Below are 24,284 nucleotides of genomic sequence, written 5' to 3' on the forward strand. Positions count from 1 at the left end.
CTTCGGTGGACCTAGAACCGGCATTCTTCGGGCTACGTGTTCACGGGATTTTTCTCATATGAGGACGCGGACCGTTATTGAAACTCCGAAAACTTTCCCGTTCTCCAGCGAGCGAGCGGGCGCGCTCGCGCGCGGCCGTGATTGCTTGAACAGGTGCGCGCGCGCGCTATCGGCTGCAGTTTAGAAAGTGCAATGAACCGTTTCCCCCTTTTTCGTGGTTTCCGTGTGGCATTTAACCGCGCGCATATTCGCGCACGAGGACGTGCGAAGGCGCGGGTACTCGTGCGTACACTCGAGTTTCAAGCGCACATGACGCATCGTAAGAGGCGGTCCGTGTGACCGTGTCAGAGCCTCAATGCCAACGCAACTTGTATACCCATTCATGGAAAAAGCAAGACGATGAGAATATTTCGGCCGTTCATTAAATCCGCCCATCAGATTTCGCAAACCGAGAATTTAATCCAGCGCGATCTCACATATTTATTTTATTATTTTTTCAAATTAATTTAATTACGTAATTAAACGCTTTCGTGTTTACCGTCGTCTAATCGTAAATAAATTCTCTATTTAATTTCATATTAACATATCACTGCGGACAAACTGCACGACGATACGTAACGACGAAATTTACATTTGTCGACAAAATTTGTTACAGTCTCATAATATCGTAAATTTATAGCACACTCGGGAAATCATTGCGTTTTCTCGAAACCGTGCGATTTAATGTTTCCTCGATATTTCCCGTATAAATTTAAATGTCCAAACGATAATTTATCATTTAAGCGTTTAAATCTCGCTGAACTAGGATGCGCTCGCGTAATTACACCTACGGGGATCGTTTAGCGAAATAAATAAATTAGAGCAGAATAGATCGTTGGGATTTATCTTTCAGACTGGGAGGCGAGAGAGGAGGTCACACGCATCGAGGAGACGACACCACGATCTTCGCCTTCTTTTCATTTCCCTCGAGGGGTCCACGGGCCGGCCTGCCTTTCTTTTACGTTCGAGAATTCAGCCGAGATCCGATCGCGCGGCGGAACGCAGGAAACACGCCGGTTTGCGGCAGGTCACGAAGAACGGATTCAAAGATGGCCTACTTTATCAGGCCTTGTCGATAAGAGGAACCACTCCGACCGCCGTACAAGCGACTCGACTAGAAAAGGAAAAACCCGGCAGGTAGTGGGAAATAAAAAAGAAGAGAGAGAGAAAGAGAAAAATGGGTCAGGCGTGGTGCAAGGAGAGAACCTCTAAGGCCCAGGACTCCAAGTCGCCGCTGGACCGAGTTTTTGTGCGATGCGCGCATCGGGTACGTACGGAAACCATACGCTTCTTGCCCAAACAACTCTTTAATCGATAATTAATCATGTGTTTATGATCGATGACGCGCGAGTGATTCGCTAACGAGCTTACCAGCGGCGAATGTAATTTATGCAAACACTCGCGATAAAGCCTCATGAATATTTCGTTCCAGTTTGAGAATTACATGCTTGATTTTATTTGGCGAATTGGATTTCGCGCACGCAAATGCAGCGCTCTCTCCCCCCATTTTCAATAACGTTTACGGCATTATTATTTGCATAATACCGCCCAGATAAAAGCGTGGAAAAAAAAAGTTTTTTTCCACGCCGGCACCTTTAAATCTAATGTAAACGCCGCGGTGGGAGTTCGGGGCGGGCGATTATTTTCCGGCGTTTTAGCGTATTCGGAAAGTAGCTTCGCGACTACCGTCGGCAAAATGTTGATCTCGCTCGTGTGACCGCGCGATGACTATCGTATTCGTGTCGCGTCACGAGAAACATCTGTTTGCCATATAATTTTGCGCGATCGTTACGCCGGTTGTCTCCGGTGTAAAGCGGGACCGAGAGAAGCGGCGGCGGGTACGAAAATAAAAAGAGCTACACGCCGGAGGAGGCGGCAGTGGCTGTTGGTTTCCACGTGCACTTGAAACGGATACGGAGATGCGCGTCCTCGTTATTATATAACATGCATATGCACACATGCAGCGGGCGCCCGTCGCGCACGGATTGCACGAATCTGCGAGAGGAGCGCGTGCTGGGCGTGCGTGCCACGCTAATTTGGAATTCCGGGTATGCGGATGCGATCGCAATTACCAAGCGAATCCCTGCTTTTACTCCCGATAGCGCGTAGAAACGATAAATTATATCGGAGGAACCTAATACGCGTGTTCGCCACGGCGTAAAAGCCGAGACTCGGTCGCTATCTTCCTCGTAACTTCCGGGAGATGATGCACAGCTGCGGATTTAGATCGCGAAGTCGGACTCGATATGTAAATCTAACGCCTTCCCGGGCAATAATTTATAGGCTTTGTGTCGTCAATCTCGCGCGTCGATGCGCGGATCTATTTGTTACCGAGTCTCGTTCTCGCTTCCACTTCGTGGGGATCGATTTCGGGTGCGAAAAAGCCGATCGCTTCAGAACGGCGCAGATGGCCGACGATAGATTCGCGTTAGCAAGAGGCGCATATAACTCGTGCGCGGTGATACAACTAATTAGACACGGCGTGATAAGTTCGGCGTTAAACGAGAAAAACGCGTCAAGGATTTCTTGTGTAAGAAACGAACAGGAGGAAAAATCAGATCAGCGAGGTCGTCACTTTGATCGCTTCGTGTGATTTTTGCTTCGCTCATTTGAAATAAAAAGAAATAAAAAAAAAAAGGCCACGATCTTTGCGCAGTAAACGAGAATAAATGTCCGTCATGTAAATCCAAAAGTGTTATTTCTCAACGAATATTTTTGTTTCCTCTCTCCGTTCGAATATTTCAAGTTTTTTTTTTTTTCTATCTCCGCACCCAAAAAATCATGCAAATCACGGGAGACTGAACATAGCGTAACAGCCGTTGTATCGCGTTCGATAATTGTATACGTTTCTTTTGTACCGCGTTGTATTTTTCTTCCTGATACGCCCACGCTCGAAATCACCGGCTGGCAAACAATCACCACGCTTACACCATCGAATTGCGAATTGTCAAGGTATTTTTAGGTTCAATTAAATCAATTGCGCCTTCGTACGACGTGGGTTGCGAACGCCCGTATTATTCATCCTGTACGCGTATTGTTTGCGCACCTCATCGCATGTCGCTTCGCGGCATTCCAGATTCGCGTCACGCACGCCCGTATTCATCGTAAAATCGCGGAATTGATATGATATCTATATTTGCACAGTTGCGTTGTTTCCGCGGCGTATGTACGTCGTATACGTCTTAGCTCTCGAAACTGGGTCTCGAAACTGTCGTGTACCACGAAACGCTACTAGATCTCCCCGCGGATCATCTAATTGCGAGCACGGGGGCCTTCGACGACGCCGACGTCGCAATTTAGACCCGATAAGTATTCGCCGGCGAATTAAAGCTCCGTCTCCGCCACGCTTTAGCTCGCCGCTATCTTTATCGAGGGTGAGTCAAGATTGCCGCGGAAATATGATTGCCAACGGTACCAAGGTACGGTCGGACGGACCCTGGCTTTCTGGCCGCCGCCACCTTATCGCACTCGACGTTTTCTACCTCGCGGGTATGACTTGAAAAATACGCCTCTCTGATTCACGTGCGCGTGCATATTTGAAGAATAGTAGGCAAATGAGTCTCGTAATACTGCATCGTAAGAAAAAAAAAAAAAACAGGGGAAAAAAGAAAGAAGGAAAGAAAAAGAAATTTTTTTTCTAATAATTGTTTCGTTAAAAAATTTCTTTGAACCGTAAAAGTATATAGATATTTGTTCCGTTGTACTCTATTTTAGATTACGTAGTATATATACAGTGACTGGACTATTTGATCAAATGTTTGATTATTGATCAAAATCGCATCAAATTTTTTAAAATAAACAGTGAAGAAAGAAAACTGTTAATTTTTTATTAAAATTAGTTAGTTTTATACAAAATTAAACGGATGAAATTAAAAAATAATGGTTCCATTTGTACTGCATCCTAAAAGAATGAAAAATGGCATTTGATCAAATAGTTCACTTTAAATAGTTTACTTAAACTAAAGCCATTTTTTTCTTACATTTTAATATTTGGTGTAGCTTCCTTTTGCATTAATAACTGCTTTAATTCTACGAGGCATTGATTGTATCAAATTAATACAAGTGGACGCTGGAATTGAATTCCACGCAGCAACTACACAACGACGTTATCTTTCAACACGATAACGATCCGAAACACACTGCTCGGATCACCACCCAATGGCTCCAAAGTCAACGATTCCTAGTGTTGGGTTGGCCTCCACAGTCTCCAGATCTGAACCCGATTGAACATCTCTGGGGTGAGCTCAAGAAATCTTTGACTTTGGAGCCTCGTTGTACGACGTTGGACGAACTATGGAATCGCACAAAAGCTGCGTGGAATTCAATTCCAGCGTCCACTTGTATCAATTTGATACAATCAATGCCTCGTAGAATTAAAGCAGTTATTAATGCAAAAGGAAGCTACACCAAATATTAAAATGTAAGAAAAAAATGGCTTTAGTTTAAGGAAACTATTTAAAGTGAACTATTTGATCAAATGCCATTTTTCATTCTTTTAGGATGCAGTACAAATGGAACCATTATTTTTTAATTTCATCCGTTTAATTTTGTATAAAACTAACTAATTTTAATAAAAAATTAACAGTTTTCTTTCTTCACTGTTTATTTTAAAAAATTTGATGCGATTTTGATCAATAATCAAACATTTGATCAAATAGTTCAGTCACTGTATATATATTTTAATGTCCGGCTTGTAATATTTCACTTCTAACAAGAACCGATTAACGGCTACAATTTTCCGTTACTAATTACTGTTAGTTTGTTTATAAAATTAGACTTACGTCAGGTTTAACGAATACCTCGGCTCGAAGAAGCCAGCTCGGCGAGCCGACCTGGTTTGAATTGTTAATGATATGTTACTAATATCGCTCTTATGCATGAGCTCGTCGAAATGGAAAACGTAACGTCCTTAGCGAATCACGTTTGTGCGAAGCCGCGTATGTAGTTGGCTATATACACGAGCATGTGTGCTCGTAGAACCATGTGAATACAATTACGTTCGCGTGATATACATCGTGTACTTGTGATTGAAGCATCGGTACCTAGCACCGACCTAGCAGGAGAATGGAGATTACGTAAAATAAACCCGTATTTTTATGGCACCGTTACCAATACATTTCTACTTTTATGCAAGAAAAAAAAAATATATATATATATATACTACGTAAACTGTATCGCTAAATTATAATTAAGCCGGGCGAATTCGTTCGACAGCAAATGCAATTTAATCTCGCGGCTTAATCTTGATTTCGAACTCGTTGGATTTCGTTAGATAATCCTGTGGCCGAAAAAGACAATCACGCCTCGGTAACGCAGCTTCACGGAGGTAGACGTTGGCCGTTCGACCTACGCCACTGTATTATTAATAGATAGTGAAAGTTACATTAGATATTTGTGCAGGAACCCAGAAAATTGCCCACTGTCACGAAGATATAATAAAACTTTGGTTATAACCGGTGCCGTAATGTGCGCGCGGATTTCACGCTAGGTTTCAACTTTTTGCCGCATTGACATTTGCCGAAACAACTGTCGTGCAAAATGCATTTGCATTTGCAAGCGATAAAGGATCCTCCACCGTGCTAAACTCGCTAGATTCACTTTATTTCCGCGGTGAGTTCACGCCTTTTTTTCTTTGTCTTTTTTTTTTTTTCGCATACGCTAAAAGTTACATAAGAGTTTCTCGTTAAACTCTCGCGAGAAATCCTTTGCAATCGAAAATTTTACGTACAAGACGAATTTCATTTTGCAACGACAGCGAGTCTCGCGTGCGATTATCTATTCACCACGCGATTAATAATTCTCCAGGAAAATGTAAAGATAAGTTTTCAAACTGCGTTATATTATTTCGGGCTTCGTAAGAATAATCAATGTTTAACGGCGCGTCATCGGCATCGTCAACCGCAACGCTTTTGCAAGTAGTCGGGTGGCAATCCCGCGAGACCGGGCGATGCATTTCACGAATAACATTTCGTTGAAACAATGCTGCCGGACGGTGGTGGCAACCCAGGGCACCGCCGGCTCGGGACGTAACTTAATCGGCGAAATAACTTTTGCCCGCTGACTCCGTTGGGCAATGTGTCGCGCGCGAGAAGTTTTCCGACAAATTTGCAATGTAAACCGCGCCCGGAGGAACTGCCGTGCGACACGTGTACGATTTCCAAAAGGGCCGCGCTCTATCTCTTTCTCTCTCGGCGTATATGTGGAATATACGCCCGGCAGGTAACTGCCACCTCGCCAAGCCGTGAGAGATCGATGCAAGGACGCCCGTCTCGTCCCGTTTAATCTCGTTAACGCCCTATTATTTGCAGCGCCACTTACAACGTATCTATATTACGTCGAAGGCTATATCGCGCTCCTTCCACCTGACTCGCTATTCCGCGATTAACCTGTCGTGAATCGAGTTTTAATTCCCGTTGCTGGGAGTTTATCGTGGCAGAAATGCAGGAGGCTCGCTTCCTTGCAGTTTCTCTCTTCCTCTCCCTAGATAACTAACGGATTGCGCGCGATAAAGTTCAAATTATACGTACAAAACTCGACGCTGAATGAAAATGAGGAAAAGCTGCTGCTCGTGACGTTTGTTAATAATCTCGATATTTAAAAGAATTTGCTCTTTTACGGAGAGGAAAAAAAACTCTTGTAATATATAATAACTTTAAATAAAAAAGGGGAAAAAAAATCATACGCGTACATTCGCTCTTCGTTCTCGCGAACAGATGGAATTGGCGAAAAATGACATTTGGTCGGAATTCATCCTGACACATTCGTATTGCCAAAATCATCGTGGCGTGAAGCGACCGACCTTCCTCGCTATGCACCGATTCCGATCAATGCTTTATCCGTTCAATTTTTTCTCTCTCACGGATAGGTCGAACAAATTGGCCTGGCGTTCGAAATATTATTATCCTATATGCGCTCAGTTGAAATAACATATCACACTTTTTCAGTAACACCGAGAGTTACTAAAAGTAGGCTGAATACAATTGTCCTGCAACATTTCGTCCGAATAAAAAAGTAAAAAATATATATAAAAAAAAAAGAAAGAGAAAAAAAAATAAAAAGAGAGAAAAAAAGAACTTTGTTTTTTCACGCGGCGTCGAATAAATTTCGCGAATGCGGTGCCGAGAGTACGTTCACGCGACAACGTCGTTGTTACATACTATAAGCAATAATCGTTCAGCGTGCTGAGAAATGACCGACGCGTCACCCGGTCGAGTCATCTGGGATATCTCGTATCGGAGCCGAAGGCCGATCGTAAAGACGGCGAAATTGTATTGAGTCCGCCGGTGCTCCACACCTCTTGCACGCCGTCGTGTTTTCGCGTCCCGCGAGGCTACAAAAGGGTATTATGCAACGTTATTCGCGCAGGATGGCCGTCGATTGTGTAATCCTTCGACAAGAGTGTCAGGGACCAAGTCATGTTTCCGTTAAGCTTATTACCCGTGTCGTCTTCCCGGGACATTCCACTGAATTGAAAGATAACGCATGCGTTCGGAAACTATTACCGTTATACTTGTTGCAGAACACTTGGCGGTATCGCGTGAACTTTATTCTCTACGCGGAGTGTAATAGATTTTTTTTTTCTTTTTTTTTATGGGCAAGATTGTTCGTAATTTATCTAATAAGCGAACGCTTCTAATTTCGTTAACGCTTATTATGCGCCTAATTTCGTTAACAGTTTCTAATTCTGCTAAGAATAAGTGTGGCAGACTATCACTAATGGCATATAATAAGGAACGCTAATTAGATACTAATTGTGTTTAATTTTAATTCTAATCGTCTTGAAGCTGAGACGTGTACGTTACTGCGAGATGCTTCCTAAAATTGCATTCATTTAAAACCTCTTGAAGAAATGTCCCTTGCTTTTAAGCAGAGGTTTCGCACAATATTTTAATGAAATTGCCATTTTTCAAAGTCAAATCTCTTCCGAGCAATATCTTGCAACGAAGAATTTTATTTTTGCTAGGAAAGAATTATGAGAGTCATCCTCCAGCGTTTTAGAGCGCCGAGATTTCAGAATTGTAAAAGTAAGCTTAAAGAAAAAAAGGGGGAAAAAAAAAGAAAAAGAAAAAGAAAGAAAAAAAATAGAAAATTTTGATGCGGCTACTTTATCCGCGAGATTTACGATGGCGATCTTTAATCAGCCAGTCGCAAAAATGGATTTTTGCGGTCGCGAACTTTTCAAAAAGAATTTTCTGGGGCACAATTCATGGGTTGCGTCTATGGTTTTCGGTCGAGTAAACGAGCCGATGAGCCAGGTAATGCGAATTAGCTTAATCGGCTCCCCATGCGATCGAATCGACGATCCTTCATCCACCTCGCGTCTCGACGCTTGCCTGGAGAATTACCCTCGCATTCTCCCGACCTAAGGGCGCGTCGAAGTAATTATACCGTTAATGACTTATTAATCCTCGATGGTGCTACCTTTAAGCCCGTCGAAATAGAATCAATGGAATCATCTTGTTTAATCTCACGCAATTATTTAATGCCTCAACGACGTTGCATTATTTGTCACTCTGAAATAATCGCGTTTCAACAGCGTTACGAAAACTGAACGACAGATACTTTTTATTTTGCTTCATCATATTTTACAGAAATAAAGCCCAATATCAAAGCATAAATTAGTCAATAATCGTAATGGCACACGAGGTCCTTCGTCCTTTTCATAAAAATGTATCTCATTAAATTTATGAAACTTACGAAATCCGGTTTTTCTATTTTTTTTTCGCAAAGTTCTCGAATACTTGCGGAATAAAAGGTATATGCGTTCAACAATAAAAGTGGCATTTTTCTCTTTATCTAAACTTTTAGGAATATGGAACGAGTATAAACGTTTACGTTTACTTTTGTTTCAGATTTATCCGAGTTTAAAGGAGGAAGGGTCGGTCTTAGGAGGCGCCACGCAGAGAGTTACGAGGTACGCGTCTGTTTCTTTCTTTTTTCTTTTCTTCTTTTTTTCCTCCCTCCCACCCCCCTTTTTTTTTCTTTAAACTTTACTCACGCATTTCGCGAATCATGGCAGCACGCAAACTTTATCGTTATACTCCCGCGTTACACGGTATAACAGGATTTCAGTGTCGCTTTTAAGAGTCGCCTCGCTCTGTAATTTCGCTGACGGTTATTGCCAAGAGCGCACATCATCGTTGCTGTTAATTGCACGAGAACGTGGGTCGGAGATAATCACTTAGAGGTGGCCAGCAGGGAGGAGGGGGGGGATATAATTCGCGCGACCATATTAATTCCGGTGAGATACTTGAATTGATAGAAAGTGACGCAGCTGGGGAGGGGGAGGGCCTTACATCTTCCTAGTTACCAACGAAAAATTGTGCGCTATACCGTTAATGCGATTAATGCCGTCATCGCGGCACACAGAAGGTACGCTACAAAAGAACTCGTATGAAAGAAGATCCGCTAATTTAAGTTGGACGATGCGACGACGCGCGCGGAGAGGCGACCGACAACGCGCGAGCGAGACTTGTCTCTACCCACCCACCAAGTATCCTTCGTTATGCGAGGGACACCCTGTATACTTGAATATATGTTTCGTAGTGTTCATGTATTATAGATCGTAATATGATACGAGAGAAATGCTTGTGTAACCACATGATATGTTTGAAGACAATATATTAGAAATATTAACCCGTAGTATGCGAGGTAGCGAGCCAATCAACCTGATCGTTGCTATCGAGATAAAGTTATCGATTTAATCGTTAGTACCTCGACGAGAAAAAAATGTAATCGACATAGCAGTACACTACGCAATAAAAAAAAAAAAAAGAGAGAGAGAGAGAAAGTACATTCTTTTGAACAGGTATATAATTGAGCAGTAAAGTCTAGTATAGTAATATAGCTTTTTGAAATATGCATAATAAGCAGGTCACTTGCAGCTCGGTCTAATTCAGATTTCTAAGTAGATTACTGAAATTAACATATAATATTCGTTATCGGGGGATTTTCAAAGTATTACCGAGTATTATGATGATCGCTGTTGAAACCACATTACGTTATAAAACTAAAGAGTGCAAAAATTAATTTACTTTCCGACAGAAAAATGTATTAGCCGAGATTAAATTAAAGTGCTAATAAAAATATATATTAATATTTATATATTAAAAAACAAATACATTTCCTGCTTGCATATAGATATTAAATTATGTTGAAAGTTACAAAACCGTGCTTTTTGAATTTTTCAAATTGCAAAGAGCCGTCCAGTTTTGGTTTATCTCATTTCGCAAATTTCCAGAGCCCAGTTTTTTCTAATTCACGATGGCACAAACGCGTCAAATTTGAAAATATCGGATTCCCTTTTTGCTCTCGCAAAAAAAAAATAGCAGTAGTTTTTAGACTTTCACGTGGGTCCAGGAATGTTCCACTGACCTTAAAAAGGAAACGAGGCATAGGATGAGAGTAAACTAAAGCGACCGACCCACGCTCGATCATCGCCGTGTGGATTCTCTGTCATGTGGCCTAAAAGCTGTCTGACTATAGGATAAACCTGTCACACGGCGTAGATCCTTTTCGTTGGTAACGAGAGAACCAGAGGACCGCCACCCTGCCCGCGATGCGCCACACATTTTACATGTAACGTGTCCGGGCTTCAGAAATATTCCACTGTCGAAATTCGATTCCTCTTCTCTCGCAATCGACACGATAATCCAAAATTCAACCGAGTATCGCGTATTATCAATAATTTTCTATAGATATATCATTTATATGGAAATGAGAGATGGAACGGCGAGATAAATATACCGTTCGGTATCTTTTTATTACTTTAAGTATTTGCATTTTGCTAGTGCGATATGATTCTATTGTAAAAATTTCTGTCCGTATCGAATTCATGGTAGAACATTTTACACGTTAAAAAAAATTTAAAAAATATAAAAAAAGGGAACATTCCGAAGAGAATCAAATGGAAATGGTAACGAACAATTTTTATCTTTTATTTATATATATATTTTTTTTTTATTTGAATATGAAGATACTTTTTTTCGATATTAATACAAAAAGAAATCTATTAACATGATTTATTAAACTGTATATATTTAATTATTTCTTTTAAATCACAAGATAATGTATAAAAATTCACGATGCAAATAATTAATTTTCCACGGGTTTAAGAAAATTGACGTTTAATTGCTCGCTGTTTCGTTCTTATTCAAGATCGACGAATCGATTGTGACGCTTGTGAACACCGTATATAATTCAATTACGAAAAGTGGCGAGGCAGAAATAAAATTACGTTATCGGGTGCGACGCGGCGTTCGCCACTCGCCTGACACGACGGTGTGACCATTTAAGGTCGAGCCCGTCACCTCTCTCTCTCTTTTTCTCTCTCAATTCATTGTATAGTTAGGTTCACCTTCGACGATGACGCTTACACGGCTAGGTCGTTTAGATTTCACTTCGAGGCTGCCGCTGTCGCATCGGGAAATTGCGTTCTTCTCTCCTTAGGCACGATATATCGCGATTTATTGCGCGATCGACGGGGAATCACAGCCGCGATATCGCGGAGCCTTTATTGCGCGCCACCAAAATAACGTCGTTTACTTCAGTCGTAAGATATCATCCTGTATAACGCGCACATCAGAATTCCTTATAAAGTTTAAGGCAGGTAGGGCTTCCGTTTGTTTGCCGATTATTTGCCATAATTTCAATTGTTAAGTAATTTTAATCACTGAGGTATTCTAAGCCGCAATTAATTACCATACCACAAACATCGACTTGGAATTAATATTAAAAAAAAAATAATAATAATTTAGTTACGCTACGCGTGGCCAAAAATTAAACATATATTACTTGACGCGACGATGTCAATTTTTTTTTTTTTTATCTGCACGAGCCGCCGATGGCGAAAGCTCTTATTTCGCGGATAAAATGTATTAATGGCACGTTATGCACAACAAGCAAAACGAGTATATGTTGTAAAATTACTACATAATTTTGCAGCAGTTTCGTAACCGGCAAGATATTCTTCATAGCGTACCGTTAGGATACCTGACGTTGAACCAGTATTTATCATCAGCCCGTAATTAACGACGTAGATAGGTACTGTTTATTTTCACATTAAAGCCAGCGGAGGATATATTAAGTGATGAAAAACTGTGCGTTTAACCTAATAACATTTTATCGTTGATCGTTTCTGTTAATTATTAGTAAAAAGAGAGAGAGAAAGAAGTTACAGATGGGTGAACTTTTGCCGAGTCGAGTCTCTCGACGAATGTTAAAAGCCCCCGAAATTGAAACGTGTACCTAGTAATAATCATGTTTATAATGCATATTTTATGAATCCGCTATGATAAAACACGCACACAACAGAGACCTGCTTATAATAATCCGCTTGTCGGCACGAATTGTTCCAACAATGTGAATTTTAATTCATTTGAGCCCGCAAGAACAACGAGGATGATCATTTCGCGTAAATTATTCGCGCACGCCGAGGCATAAATTACGATCCACCAGCTCGTATATATATATATATATATATATGTATATATGTATATACGCGGGTTAACATAGTAAATAAACTGCACGTGTCACACGTAGTTACGACCCTCCGGTTAATACAGACCGAGTAATCGTGCCTACGTATATTGATGCCTATTAAATGCAGAATAGAATATTGATTAATTGATTATAAATTAATCATATAAGATTCCTTAAAACTATTAAGACAAAAAGCAAAGTTCATTCTTAACTTCCCGTTAACTATTTTAGCATTTTTGAACGATCATATTAAATAAAAACGTCAACTGTCTACGTATAATTAAATATTCCTCTACTTTAATATAAATATAAAAGAAAAGTAAATATATTATTTTTTTAATTAAAAAAAAAATTCTAAATAATATTTTTATTTAAATGATTTATTGTTACTTTAATTTTCATTGAAACGAAATTATTTGTTACAATTTATTTAGCAATTAGACGTTGGAATTTAATACTGTATCGTGTTTACTCTATATTTATGGTAGTTTAATGTAAGTAAATCACTGATAAGAAATGCTCTGGCGAGACGAACGGAATTCTTCCTTCTTTGTAGATATTTTGAAATCGTTCGCGTGCACCGGGGGTATTTTGTACGAAGTTGAAAGGCACTCTCGTGCGAGCAGGAGACTGTATGAGAGAAATTCCGGTAATGTTTCGCGTCCCGAAAGAGTTATAGCTCAAGGGACGCGAAGAAACACGGAATGCATTTGCGATAAACCGTATAAAACTACGTAACGCCGGTACACAGCGATTCCGAATTATTTCGGGCACCGGGCTGTAGTTCCCTGATAGACACAAATTGTCTGAAAAGTGGCGCGGAATTAAACGTCGCCTGCTCAGCCCACGCGTGACACTAACGAAAGAATGCGAATTTATCTCGCTTTCCTACCCCACCGCGAATATTTCGGCCGCGCCGAGAAACTACAGCTGAAATTTGAATAAGCCTTTAATGGTACGGAACAGTTGTACATCATTTCGATGGTAAGTACTACAGCGGTAGGAAAAATTGCATTTGAAAAAAATGTAGATTTGAATTCTCCGAAGAAACGTTACCTCATATTTTACTCGTTACACGACCCACCGTTGCGTATCTCGTAGAATACATTTTTCGAAAACGATTCTCTCGTAACGTGATAAAATTCAGCCTCGAACGGCTTCACATTTTACTTTAAAAAAAAGTACACTTTGGCTTGTCAAGAAGAAAAGAAAAGAAAAAAGAAATTACTTTCGCTTATGCCCGTTATCGAATACTTTTACATATGAGTTCAGACGTTTCTCTTTAATTATTCATGCCTAACGTATCGTCAGCTTACATCGGCGAGAATTAAAATATCCACGCTGCGCGCTACGCGATGGGTTTCCACGCAGAGCTTAACGCGGTATACTCGATGATCGATTACACATATCATTTTCGTTCGCGGCCGTCATATATTTACATTCCGAGCTATCGAGCGCATTAGCGGGAAAGCGGCGGCTCAACTTAATCTTTCCTGTGTAGCTCCGAAATAGGATACGCCGGTTCACCACCGAGGGAGATGCTCACGAGGGGACGGAGCATAGACTCCGTGGACAGACCTTTTCATCCTAGCGACTGGGTGGATGTCAATCTCGAAGTGCCCAGCCCGCCTAGAGCGAGCTCGACTCTCACCAACTCGATTGTCGACGCTAGTCCACGTCCCGCCGTCATATCTACGCTCAGCTGTAAGCTCGGCAATTTATCGTCAGGTTGTACCGCGATCGGCGGATCGTTACCGCGTACGATTCGCATTACGCGCAATCTGGACCGAAATAAAATAATAATCACACCGCGGCGTGCAACGGAATCTAAAATGCATTTTTTTTTTAATACGGTGTGAAGTATATTTAATTTAAAAAAAAATTAATTTTTTAACAAACGCGACCTCGGGTAAATCAGTGCTGGTTTGTAGAAATTAAAGATACGGGATATAGAAGTTATGTGATGACGTGTAAAATTGCTAGTCGTTTGTGCGGATACGCCTTTGCTGGAACGTAATCTCAAGTACCCAGTTATGAAACCGTAACAGGAGTGCGCGCCGCAAGAGAACTGGCTCTCGCGAATTCAACCCGCGGCCTTCTCTCTTCCGTTTCTTGTCCGAGCGTGAGCCATAAGCCCGGACAATTTATTGTTACACTACGCGGATCTTTAACGAGCCGGGTTAACGCTGCGACAATGGCGCAAGTAACGGCCACTGATATTGTCGGGGATTATTAAAGTCATTAAAATCATTCAATCTGCATGGCACAAGCGTCGTTGTACGAGATAAAGTAGATATGTCGCGCGGTAATCATTCCATTCGGGCAAATGTATTATATCGCCGCAGGTTCAAATCTGAAGGACAACACTCCAGTGCCACCTCCGAGGCGAAAAAAAAGGAACCGCAGCAGACCCTTGCCGCCGAAACCGGACGAGATTCCTGAGAACGTGACCAATAATTTGAGACGCGGCGATACGAGCGAGGAACCGTTATATTTGTCGGTCAGATCGCCGAAGACGAGTATCAACCAGAATGGTGACGTCGAGGCACGAGGAGCTGAAAAAACCTGCACGGAAGATACGAAGCATGATGGTCGAAAATCAAAAGAGATTTACGAACACAAGGCATGACAGTTAATTATAATTAAAATTTTCTTAATACGGTAAAAAGTATATTGCAGGTTAATTAATTTCTGCACAGTGTCATTTAATTTGTGCAAAAAAAAGAAAAAAAAAACGAATAGCAGCATATAAAAAATTACGTTAATCTTAAACTTCTCGTTCTATTCAACTTGAATAAAGTAACGACGTCCCTCGGCAGGTTAACGGTACCGGAAGAATAATATCTAGCGAGGTGGTTTCCGGCAAGAGGACGCCCAGCGATAAAAAAACGTGGAAGACTTCGGAGTCGAGCCACCATCATCGGAAAATTTTCGAAAATGAGGAATACGAGAGATGCGCCCGAAATCAGTCGATCAAGGAGTCTACGGCTCCTAATCGCCAGGACAGACGGAAGTCGAAGGAGCTCGAGAGGCGGATCAGGGATGCTTCAAGGGTCGATGACAGACCGGAAGCAAATACAAGGATGAAGAACTACAGCACGGTTAGCTTGCCGAATTACGACGAGCTCGACGTGTCTAGGCATTCCGCGAAAAACACGGCGGACGACGAAGAAAATGTTGGAGAGAAGATGCAGCCGAAGAGACCCGTCAGAAGCAGTACCGTCTCGCTTCCGGCCGACTCTTTCCTGTCGCCATTTTCCGAGGTTCCGCACGATCACTTTTTATCATTTTATTTCATTGATTAAACGGAAAAAATTGTGAAACGTCACGTTGTCCATAGAAAAAAAAGAAAGAAAAAAAAATTGTTACGTATAATTATATATTTTTTTAGACTATTTTATTAATCGTCTTAAAGAATGGTTAAACTTTTCTTTGAATTTAAAATGTGTATAAAATTTATCGCGACGTCTTGTTATTTTATTAAAAAAATTGTTTCGTTAAATTACGTTTTCTATATATTTCATTCAATTTTCTTTCGATCAATTTTCTAATCAGTTTCGCTGTGCCGGCGCACCGAAAGAGCTACAGAGCTTAGTCGACGATTACACCTCGTGTTATTTCTCGCTTGCAGAAAACCAGCGTATGTTTGGAAGACTATATTCCGCGACGTGGAAGCATCGAGCACCTGTCGCTGTATCAGGTGCTAGGGAACTTGGGCTCGAGCAAGAACGAGGTCACCGACGGCGGATTCATGAAGTACGATCCAAGTAAATTGGAGGATTGGGACCTCAGTGACATCAGTAATTGCGACTCGAACCGGCGTCTCTCTGCCGAGGTACGTTTACAAAGCGAGCCGCGTTGAAATCGATATTAAGCTCACGCCTGTTAGCGCTGGTATTCCGATAAAGAAACTAATCGCATTAAGAAACGTATCTTTCCCTTTTGAAAGCCGAGTGGATTTAAATTGTGCCCGTGAATTAATTTTAATTATCAATTTCTATCTCTGGGTATATATTACCTAAACAGATTAATAAAATTTCTGCGTCACGACATAATTCGCTCAAATATTTCCATATAAATTTCCGCGATAAAACACGTGTGAGCATTAATATTATAAATTTTAAATTTAAATTGTAGAATACGCCGCAAATTGAACTCCGCAACGACGAACGTACGGGAAGTGGACCTTCCGATGGTATCGACGTTGTCGACCACTCGCGAAATATCGAAGCCGGGAAAGCTGAGAGGACTGACAATGAGAAAATCTCGTGCGTTCAAGATACGATTTCGTCGTTGCAGAAACCAGATTCTTTCGGGAAGACGGCATCGCCGGTAGACGACTCCAGTAAAAAATCTAATCACCCTGACGACTGGATATCAGATACTAACAGGTATGGGAGTTAATTAAAATTTTTGCGACATCGTACGTCTTTGATTAATTATATAATTAATTTATTTTAGATCGTTAAGATATTTTGATCCTCCTAAAATGTCAGAGATCTGTCAAGTATCACCGACTTGCGAGGGATCGTCACCGGTTCATAGAGAACCGTTTTTTCTAAACGAGGAACTTCATCGCTCGACTTTTGGTAAGTATTCACGATAAATTTAATATAAAAATTAAAAAAAATTGAGGTCGTATTTTAAAAACCACGTTATAAAATTTCAATCAACAAATCTATTCAAATTTTATTATATAATTTGTCTTTAATTAAATTAACGCAAAATATTAATTTACGTACAAAAATCTTTGTGATATTATAAATTAATTATTAAAATTATTTAATTCCATCTTTCATTTTTAATTATTTTTAATTATTTGTATAATAAAAATTTGCTTAGCCTTTCGAAATTTTTAACTTTAAAAGTATCGCGTAAAATAATTCGAAACGAATCACAGTTCAGGAAAAAAGTGAACGTGACGAGTGAAATTCTTCTCCCTATTTACAAGAAATTCTCGGCTATGTAAACCTAATATATGTTCGACCGCAACTTCCGCGTCCCTTTCCACCCCATGCACTTATTCGCTCTTGGATTCTATCCCGGTCGGTCGGGTAATCGTCTGGAGTGTAGAAGGTACCCAACTATTCGCGTACGTGACTAGTTAAACCGCGGACGTTCCATTTGGCAGATACGATCGAAGGGTCCTACAGGAACGGCGCCGTCGTCCGGGAATCCGATCGATCCGACCAATCGAGGGTGATCTTCGGCCGTAGCCTGTCGAACGAGAGCGAGCCGTACGACGATCCGTACGAGTCAAAGGAATTGCGTGCACATTCCGACATAACGAACAAGCTAATCAGAACGATATCCGAAGAGTCATTGCCACAGGAGATGCTCGAGGGAGTCGACGAGGAAATTGTCGATTTCTTCGACGAGAAGCTGGCCAAGGACGCGACGAACAAATTGAAGAAGGATTGTCAGGATCAGCGGGTAAAGACGCCACCGCCAAGCCCGGAGCCAAAGATCAAAGCCCAAATCCTGGGTAACGATCATTCAGCCTTGCTAAAGGTCTTGAATGACGAGGCGACCGACGGAAGTAATCTCAGCTCGATGACGCCGAGCCTTACCGAGCTCGAGGCTGCGCTCTCGGATATGTTAGAGAAGGAGGATCAGCCCGACGAAATTATGAAGCTCGAGAACACGAGCGAGGAATGCAAACAGTCTCCCGCGCGGAAGCTTCTCGAGCCGGAAATCATACCGGTGGAGAAGCACAATGTAATCGAGAGGACCGTGTCGGATCAATGTCGTTCGATTAACAATGAAATTCTAGTCGATGGTACGCTTGAGAATAAAACAGATAAGTTATCTGTAGAAGAAATTCTCGGAGATTCGACGTCAACGCCGAAGAAAAGAAAAGTGTCCTTTTGCACCTGGGAAGAGAAGGTCATGATAGACGTCGATTTAAAAACTGACGAGGTATCGGCGGATAACAAAATGCCAGAGAATATCGACGCGACGATTCCCAGCGAAAAGAATTCTATCAAGGCGAAAAGAGAAGAATCTAAATTCGACCTTCTCGAAAGCATCGCAGACGGGATCTTAAGTTCCGCCGGAGAAACGCCTGAGAAACCTACGAGGCTGTTTCAAAATTTGGAAGACGCGACGGAGAATTTGGAGCAAATCCCTACGCCGCCGCGAAGAAGGAACAAGAGTTTGAGTATCACAAAAGAGCCAGTCAGAAATACAGACAATTGTCACGAAGATCCCGATCCCGGACCCAACGACAGACTCATTTAATTATATTAGACTACGTCATCTCGCAATTCATTCGCTGTTGGGTGATCACGCGCGATAAATATGACCCTACAATTTTTTTGTGCCACATAAATTGTTAATATGTTTAATATATTAATTCATAACCTACGATAATCATGTAATTAATAACAAGAAATAAAGAAAAAGGTATAACGTATAACACCATAAAAAATATTTAATTTTTCTCGCTAGTGATAAATTTTTTTTAATTTTTGCCCTGGCGCTTTATATTAATAAAGTTTCGATAACTCTTAAAAAGTGACTACCAGAACACCGCTTAACTGATTCAACTAAAGTTATCAATTTTTAATTTTCATAGGTGGCATGATGCACAAGAAGTAAAAAAAAGAAAATAAATAATAAAAAATGAAGAAAATGCGGATCGCAACAAAAGTGAAAGACGAAGTTTTCCATTACAAAAAGCTTTGTGAGAAGATTTTACCTTAATCTCGTTCGCGTTTCAAGAATTAAGTTTTTGTAATATACTCTTATAGCAAACTACACTCCGCAAAAAAAAATGTAATTATACTTTTCTACTCGCTCCATTATATCTTATTTTAAAAGACACGTAATAATAGTAAAAACATTGATATTAAATAATAAATAAAATAATGAGCTACGCGACAGCCGCGCATACAAACTGCATGTATGTTTTCAGAGCTTTACTTTTAAATCCTTCGTACGTTCTACTACGTTTCCGTTGTCATTAGTGTTATTGCACTCCTGATGCAAGTTAACACCGCGGCGGTTCGACCTGCCTTCGGTATCGAAGAAACTCTATCTGCGAGGAAGATTGATTTTTCGTCTGCGTCATTATTTTATCGGTGGCCTGTCGAACCGTGTTTAAGGCGTACCGTTCTCCTTTCCGCTGCAAGCAGATATCCGCTTACTCATTACCTTTTTAATTATCTTTGGCCGACGGAGCCTTCTATCGTACTGCGTTTAACGGACCGTCCTTAATCGCTTTAAGGGCTCGTAATGTTACCAAGTACAGGGGAAAACCCTTCAGATCATGATACAAGATTGTCTATGTGCGTAATATACAATTTTATAAAGGTGAAAGCACATTTTGATGATACAATTTGTATACGTTATCGATCCGGGAATATCTGGTGTAAATTTTAATAAAGTCGGCGTACGTTAACTCTCCAGCGTTTAAAGATATATAATAATTTTTTGGCTGTTGATTTACATATATATATTTTGAAAGATTAATTTAATTTATCGAGAATTAATTCGCGTAAATGTCGCGCACAAGTTTTAATCATGTACATTAAAAATCTAAACTTTGTTATTATAATAAAAGAAAAAAAAATGTCTTTTAATAAAAAAAAAAATAGAGAAAAATAAAGTGTGCTAATCGCGTTGACAATGTCGGGGCAAAAGTCGCGACATCCTAATCTGTACTTTTAGAAATTCCGTGCCACGAGCTCCACGAGCGGTTTGAAAAGTTTAAAGCTTCCGAGAGACGACAAATCTGGGAAAACTGTGGTCCGATCGCTCTTCGTGTTCCCAGAGTATTCCCGATGCGGTTTGAAATTAGCACGAATGGATTATAAGACCCGGGCTCTGTTCGTGACACTTCTATTAGTGGCGTGGAAAGAAGAAAATTCATCTCCCTCTCTCTCTCTTATTTCCCTTCTTCTATCATCACGAAATCAGTACGCGTGCCGCCCGTTTCCTTTTGACATGATGCATCTTGCAAGAACTCATTTTCATTGAGCTCCTTTACATTCGTACGCTCTGAGATAATGCAATAAGTCACTAACCAAAATTTTTCGAATATTTTTATATTAAGAACGAGTAAAAAAAACTCTCGATATACAAGCGAAAATTTATAACGAAAGACTTTATAACAATAAAAAAAAAAAAAATTACAAAAATGAATCAAAGAATTAGCTGCATTTAAAATTACCGTCGCGTCAAAGAAAAGAATATGATTAAATGCGCAAGAAAAGAAAATAGTAAATGTTCAAATGGAGCTTATGCAAATGGCTCAAGCGAGAGTGAGAGAGCTGTTTTTCTTCCTTTTTTTTATGATACAGTTTGGAAACCGGCATAAAATTTTTTTTCTTTCGCGGCAGCTTACAGCGAACGCACAGCCAACACGATACGCGCCAAAGTCAATTGCCGCGATAAGGCCGAGACAATGTGACACTTTGTCGGGAGGACTTAAGCTTAATCTCTCACGAGGTAAGTCCGTCTTAGAATGTACTTAGAGTATAAGGTGGTCCAACCAGACTCCCCGAGTAGATATCTCTTCCGCCGAGATATCGCGACGTTACCTCACGCAATACAGATAGATATCGCTAAACCGTAATTTGATACGAGAATCAAACAGCCGTATCGCCGCGGGATCGATCGGAAATCTCTTACCGGAATCAATAGCACCTTTGGGCCGAAGCCAGATCCGATATAATCAACAGCCGAGATTTAAAGTATTAAAACTTAGCAGAGGAGGATTTTCAGAATACCACCCAAGAACGGGATGTTCAACCTACCCCCCCCGAATATCGTGACGTGCTCGATAGGATTTTGAATCTTCGTGCGATATCTTGCCGGGGTGTATGCGCCGCGCGTAAAAGGGGTTAAAACGGAGCAAGCACGAGTCAGCTTTAAGCGGCCGGATTTATGGACTCCGACAACTATTTAGATGGAATGGAAAGAGAGGAGCCAGAAGGGAGAAGTGAACCCCCGGCGATCTCGGGCTTTTTGTCCCCCCCGTGGTAAACGTCGGTGATCTTTCTTGGCGCGCGTACTTAGTGCACGAACAGGTAGTGGTGAACGAGGGGGGTGGTAGAAGTATTCGCGGCTTCGGAAAATATTCGGGCACGGAGGGCGACGGAATCCCGCCCAAGCCGGAGCCTCGGTCGGCGCGAAAGTCGGCCCGGTATTTCGGCTTAATTAGTTTTTCGTCCGCGGATAATCCGCGGCCGCGGCGATTTGTCATCCGGGCCCCGAAGTTTACGCTTTACGGAGAATTAAGGCACGGTAACCCCGGCGAACGGGGAGGGAAACGGGACGAAGCGAGAGAGAACGCGGGTGCTACGGCCAACGAGATTAGGGCGATATTTAAACGAGAAGCAGTCCCGACACCCTCTCTCCCTCCCCTCCCAACGAGGCTTCTGTCGTAAGACCCGACTCAAGGGAAGTTCGCGGAGGATTCGTTTTATCGTTCGCCGTATAATTTGAGGATGTCGCCGGCCAAGAAACTACCGAAGTGGCTTAAATCTTTAGGCCGCGTGCTGGATCCCCGATAAGGGAACTTTCGAGTTCCTGTTTACCGGTCACTTCGAGCGAAATGCCTGCCTCGATTAAATATTTCATTTCTGCGACGCGCACTCCGTATGAATACAATTTAGAGACAAAACGATCGGTCAATTAATCTCCAGTGAAATGACGATCGACTGAATAATATGATCTGGATTTAATTATAATCGCTGCGGTTGTGCCACGCGCAATTGCTATCGTAATTGCTCGATTATCGAAAGCTTGGACTGAATTAAAGACAGCGAGCTGTGAGAGACTCGTTCCGTGTGCTGTTGTATTTTTTTTTACTATTTTTAAGGCAACCAGCTAAGGATTTTAGACGGATCGAATTATTTTAATAAGTATCTGATAATATAATATAAATAATTTATAAAAGCTTGATATATAAATTTGCAGCGGACTACATATCGGAGGGAAAGAAAAGGAAAAGCGCGATTGCGCCTTTACTAGCTTCCAAGTATTAAACTGCTCGTAAAAGAGCTTTTACGCGATCAGACTTTCGCAATGAAACTTTGGGTCTCGGAATCGATCGAGCTACGCAGCTGTAAAGGGCCCTCGTAAACTTTTCTCCAAATAATTTCGTAAAATAGTAGATCCCTTTTTTTCATAAGGGTGAATCTCGTTTACGAGACTGAAAAGAGTTTCGTCGACAAAAGACAAAGTTCATTTCAAAGTATAAAAAAAAAAAATTGAAATTTTATATAACTATTATTTTATATAGATTAATTTTAAAGCGTGCAAAATTATTATATATATATTTTTTTCCTTTTTTTCTTACACAGAAAAAAAAAATATATATAAATAAAAATAATTAAAGCGTGCAAAATTAATATCTTTTTTTATCTTTTTCATGTCGGGATTCGAACCCGGTCAAATCTCGCGTTCGCTTAAACGGATGCTCTTACGTGGTTAGTCGAATAAAGCAGGCTAGTTTGTAAACGAGTCATGTTTATACCGCCACGAAATTATATAATTATATCTTAAATATATGCAGGGAAAACGCACTCTCGGCATTCGTTAATTTTACATTAGCATTCGCATAATAAATCGTGTTATGCTTTGTAGTGAAACATACACATAAAATGAATTAATTTTCCTTTTCGTTGAAGCGTATCGCGTAACATCAAATATGCAAAATACATTTTCAGAGAATTGATTAATTAACCAACATGTTTAATTTTCGTAACAGTTAAATTTTTCTAATCATTTCACGGAATAAAAAAGTGACACTTAAAAATAAATTTAATTTTAATCTTATAACTTATAAAAAAAAAAAAAAATTAAAATAATTATTATTTAAAGTTAAAGTAGTTGACTTACAAAATTAATTTTTTTTTTTTTTTTGTTATTTCCAAATGTATCTGAGGCAATTAATTTGTTCTCAACGTGTCAGCAATTATCTCATACAGGGCAAAAGTTAAATTTCTATGAAGCTCCTATGTTACACGCTTATCAATATCGATAGCGCGCATTTATGACGCATGTTAAATGGATTATATCGGAGCTGCGTATTGAGGTCGTTCGCGTGGTACCATTCGGGGGCGTAAGCAACGTGTACTTACTCTGATCGCATCCGGGCGTAAGTTTCGCGATAGATGCGCCTACAGCTTCCCTGTAACCCACATAACGTGCTTCTCGGTTTTGCGTGGACGGCAACAGATACGACTTGGCGGGGCACACGAGAATTGTTGGAGACGCGTAGGTATGTCCGGGCGCGAGTTTATGAGGGCATAACTTAGGACCAAGTATGCAACGGAGGACATGGAATTTCGAAGTTCTCTGGATCTCTAGGCTCCCTCCTCCGTTTCCCTGAGCACACGCTCTTCCTATCCGGATGCGAGAGGGTGCGATGTCTACGACCGGCAGACGTGTTGCATGCGCGCGGCCACGTGTACGCGAACAACAACAAAAGCTAATTATGCGGTCGCAATTCGGTCACGATGCACAAGCGAATTCGCTTTACGGTCAAAACGACGGGCGGGCCAGTCGTGAATGTTGGGAAACGTTAACGCATCGCAGACGCGATTAAATATTGAATTAAAACGGTGCAAATGACGCGAGTGGCTTGAAATGGTCGTCGCGATCGAATGACGAGCGTACAAAAATTATTGCGCTTTTAATCTCGCGTCCCGTAGCATTTTTTAATTTACCGATTTACTTTTTATCGTGCCTTTATAATTAAATCTCGAATAGAAATTCCGCCACGGCGGAATTTATTCGACACCGGTTGAGGAATA

General features: G+C 41.0%; 2 protein-coding genes across 2 annotated transcripts in view; one reads left to right on the forward strand and one right to left on the reverse strand.

Annotated features, from left to right (window-relative positions):
- The window catches only part of Urm1 (Ubiquitin-related modifier 1), a 199,515-nt gene that overhangs the window by 14,290 nt on the left and 160,941 nt on the right, over window positions 1–24,284 (reverse strand). The gene's annotated exons all lie outside the window — the stretch shown is intronic.
- Window positions 1,076–18,937, forward strand: LOC139111696 (uncharacterized). The gene is made up of 9 exons (XM_070672172.1): window positions 1,076–1,306; window positions 8,892–8,953; window positions 14,021–14,223; window positions 14,865–15,142; window positions 15,339–15,782; window positions 16,151–16,354; window positions 16,657–16,910; window positions 16,981–17,108; window positions 17,651–18,937. The coding sequence occupies exons 1-9, from the start codon at window positions 1,217–1,219 to the stop codon at window positions 18,757–18,759; spliced, it is 2,772 nt and encodes a 923-aa protein (XP_070528273.1). The 5' UTR covers window positions 1,076–1,216; the 3' UTR covers window positions 18,760–18,937.

The sequence above is a fragment of the Cardiocondyla obscurior genome, linkage group LG24, assembly GCF_019399895.1.
Source record: "Cardiocondyla obscurior isolate alpha-2009 linkage group LG24, Cobs3.1, whole genome shotgun sequence".
Taxonomy (NCBI): domain Eukaryota; kingdom Metazoa; phylum Arthropoda; class Insecta; order Hymenoptera; family Formicidae; genus Cardiocondyla; species Cardiocondyla obscurior.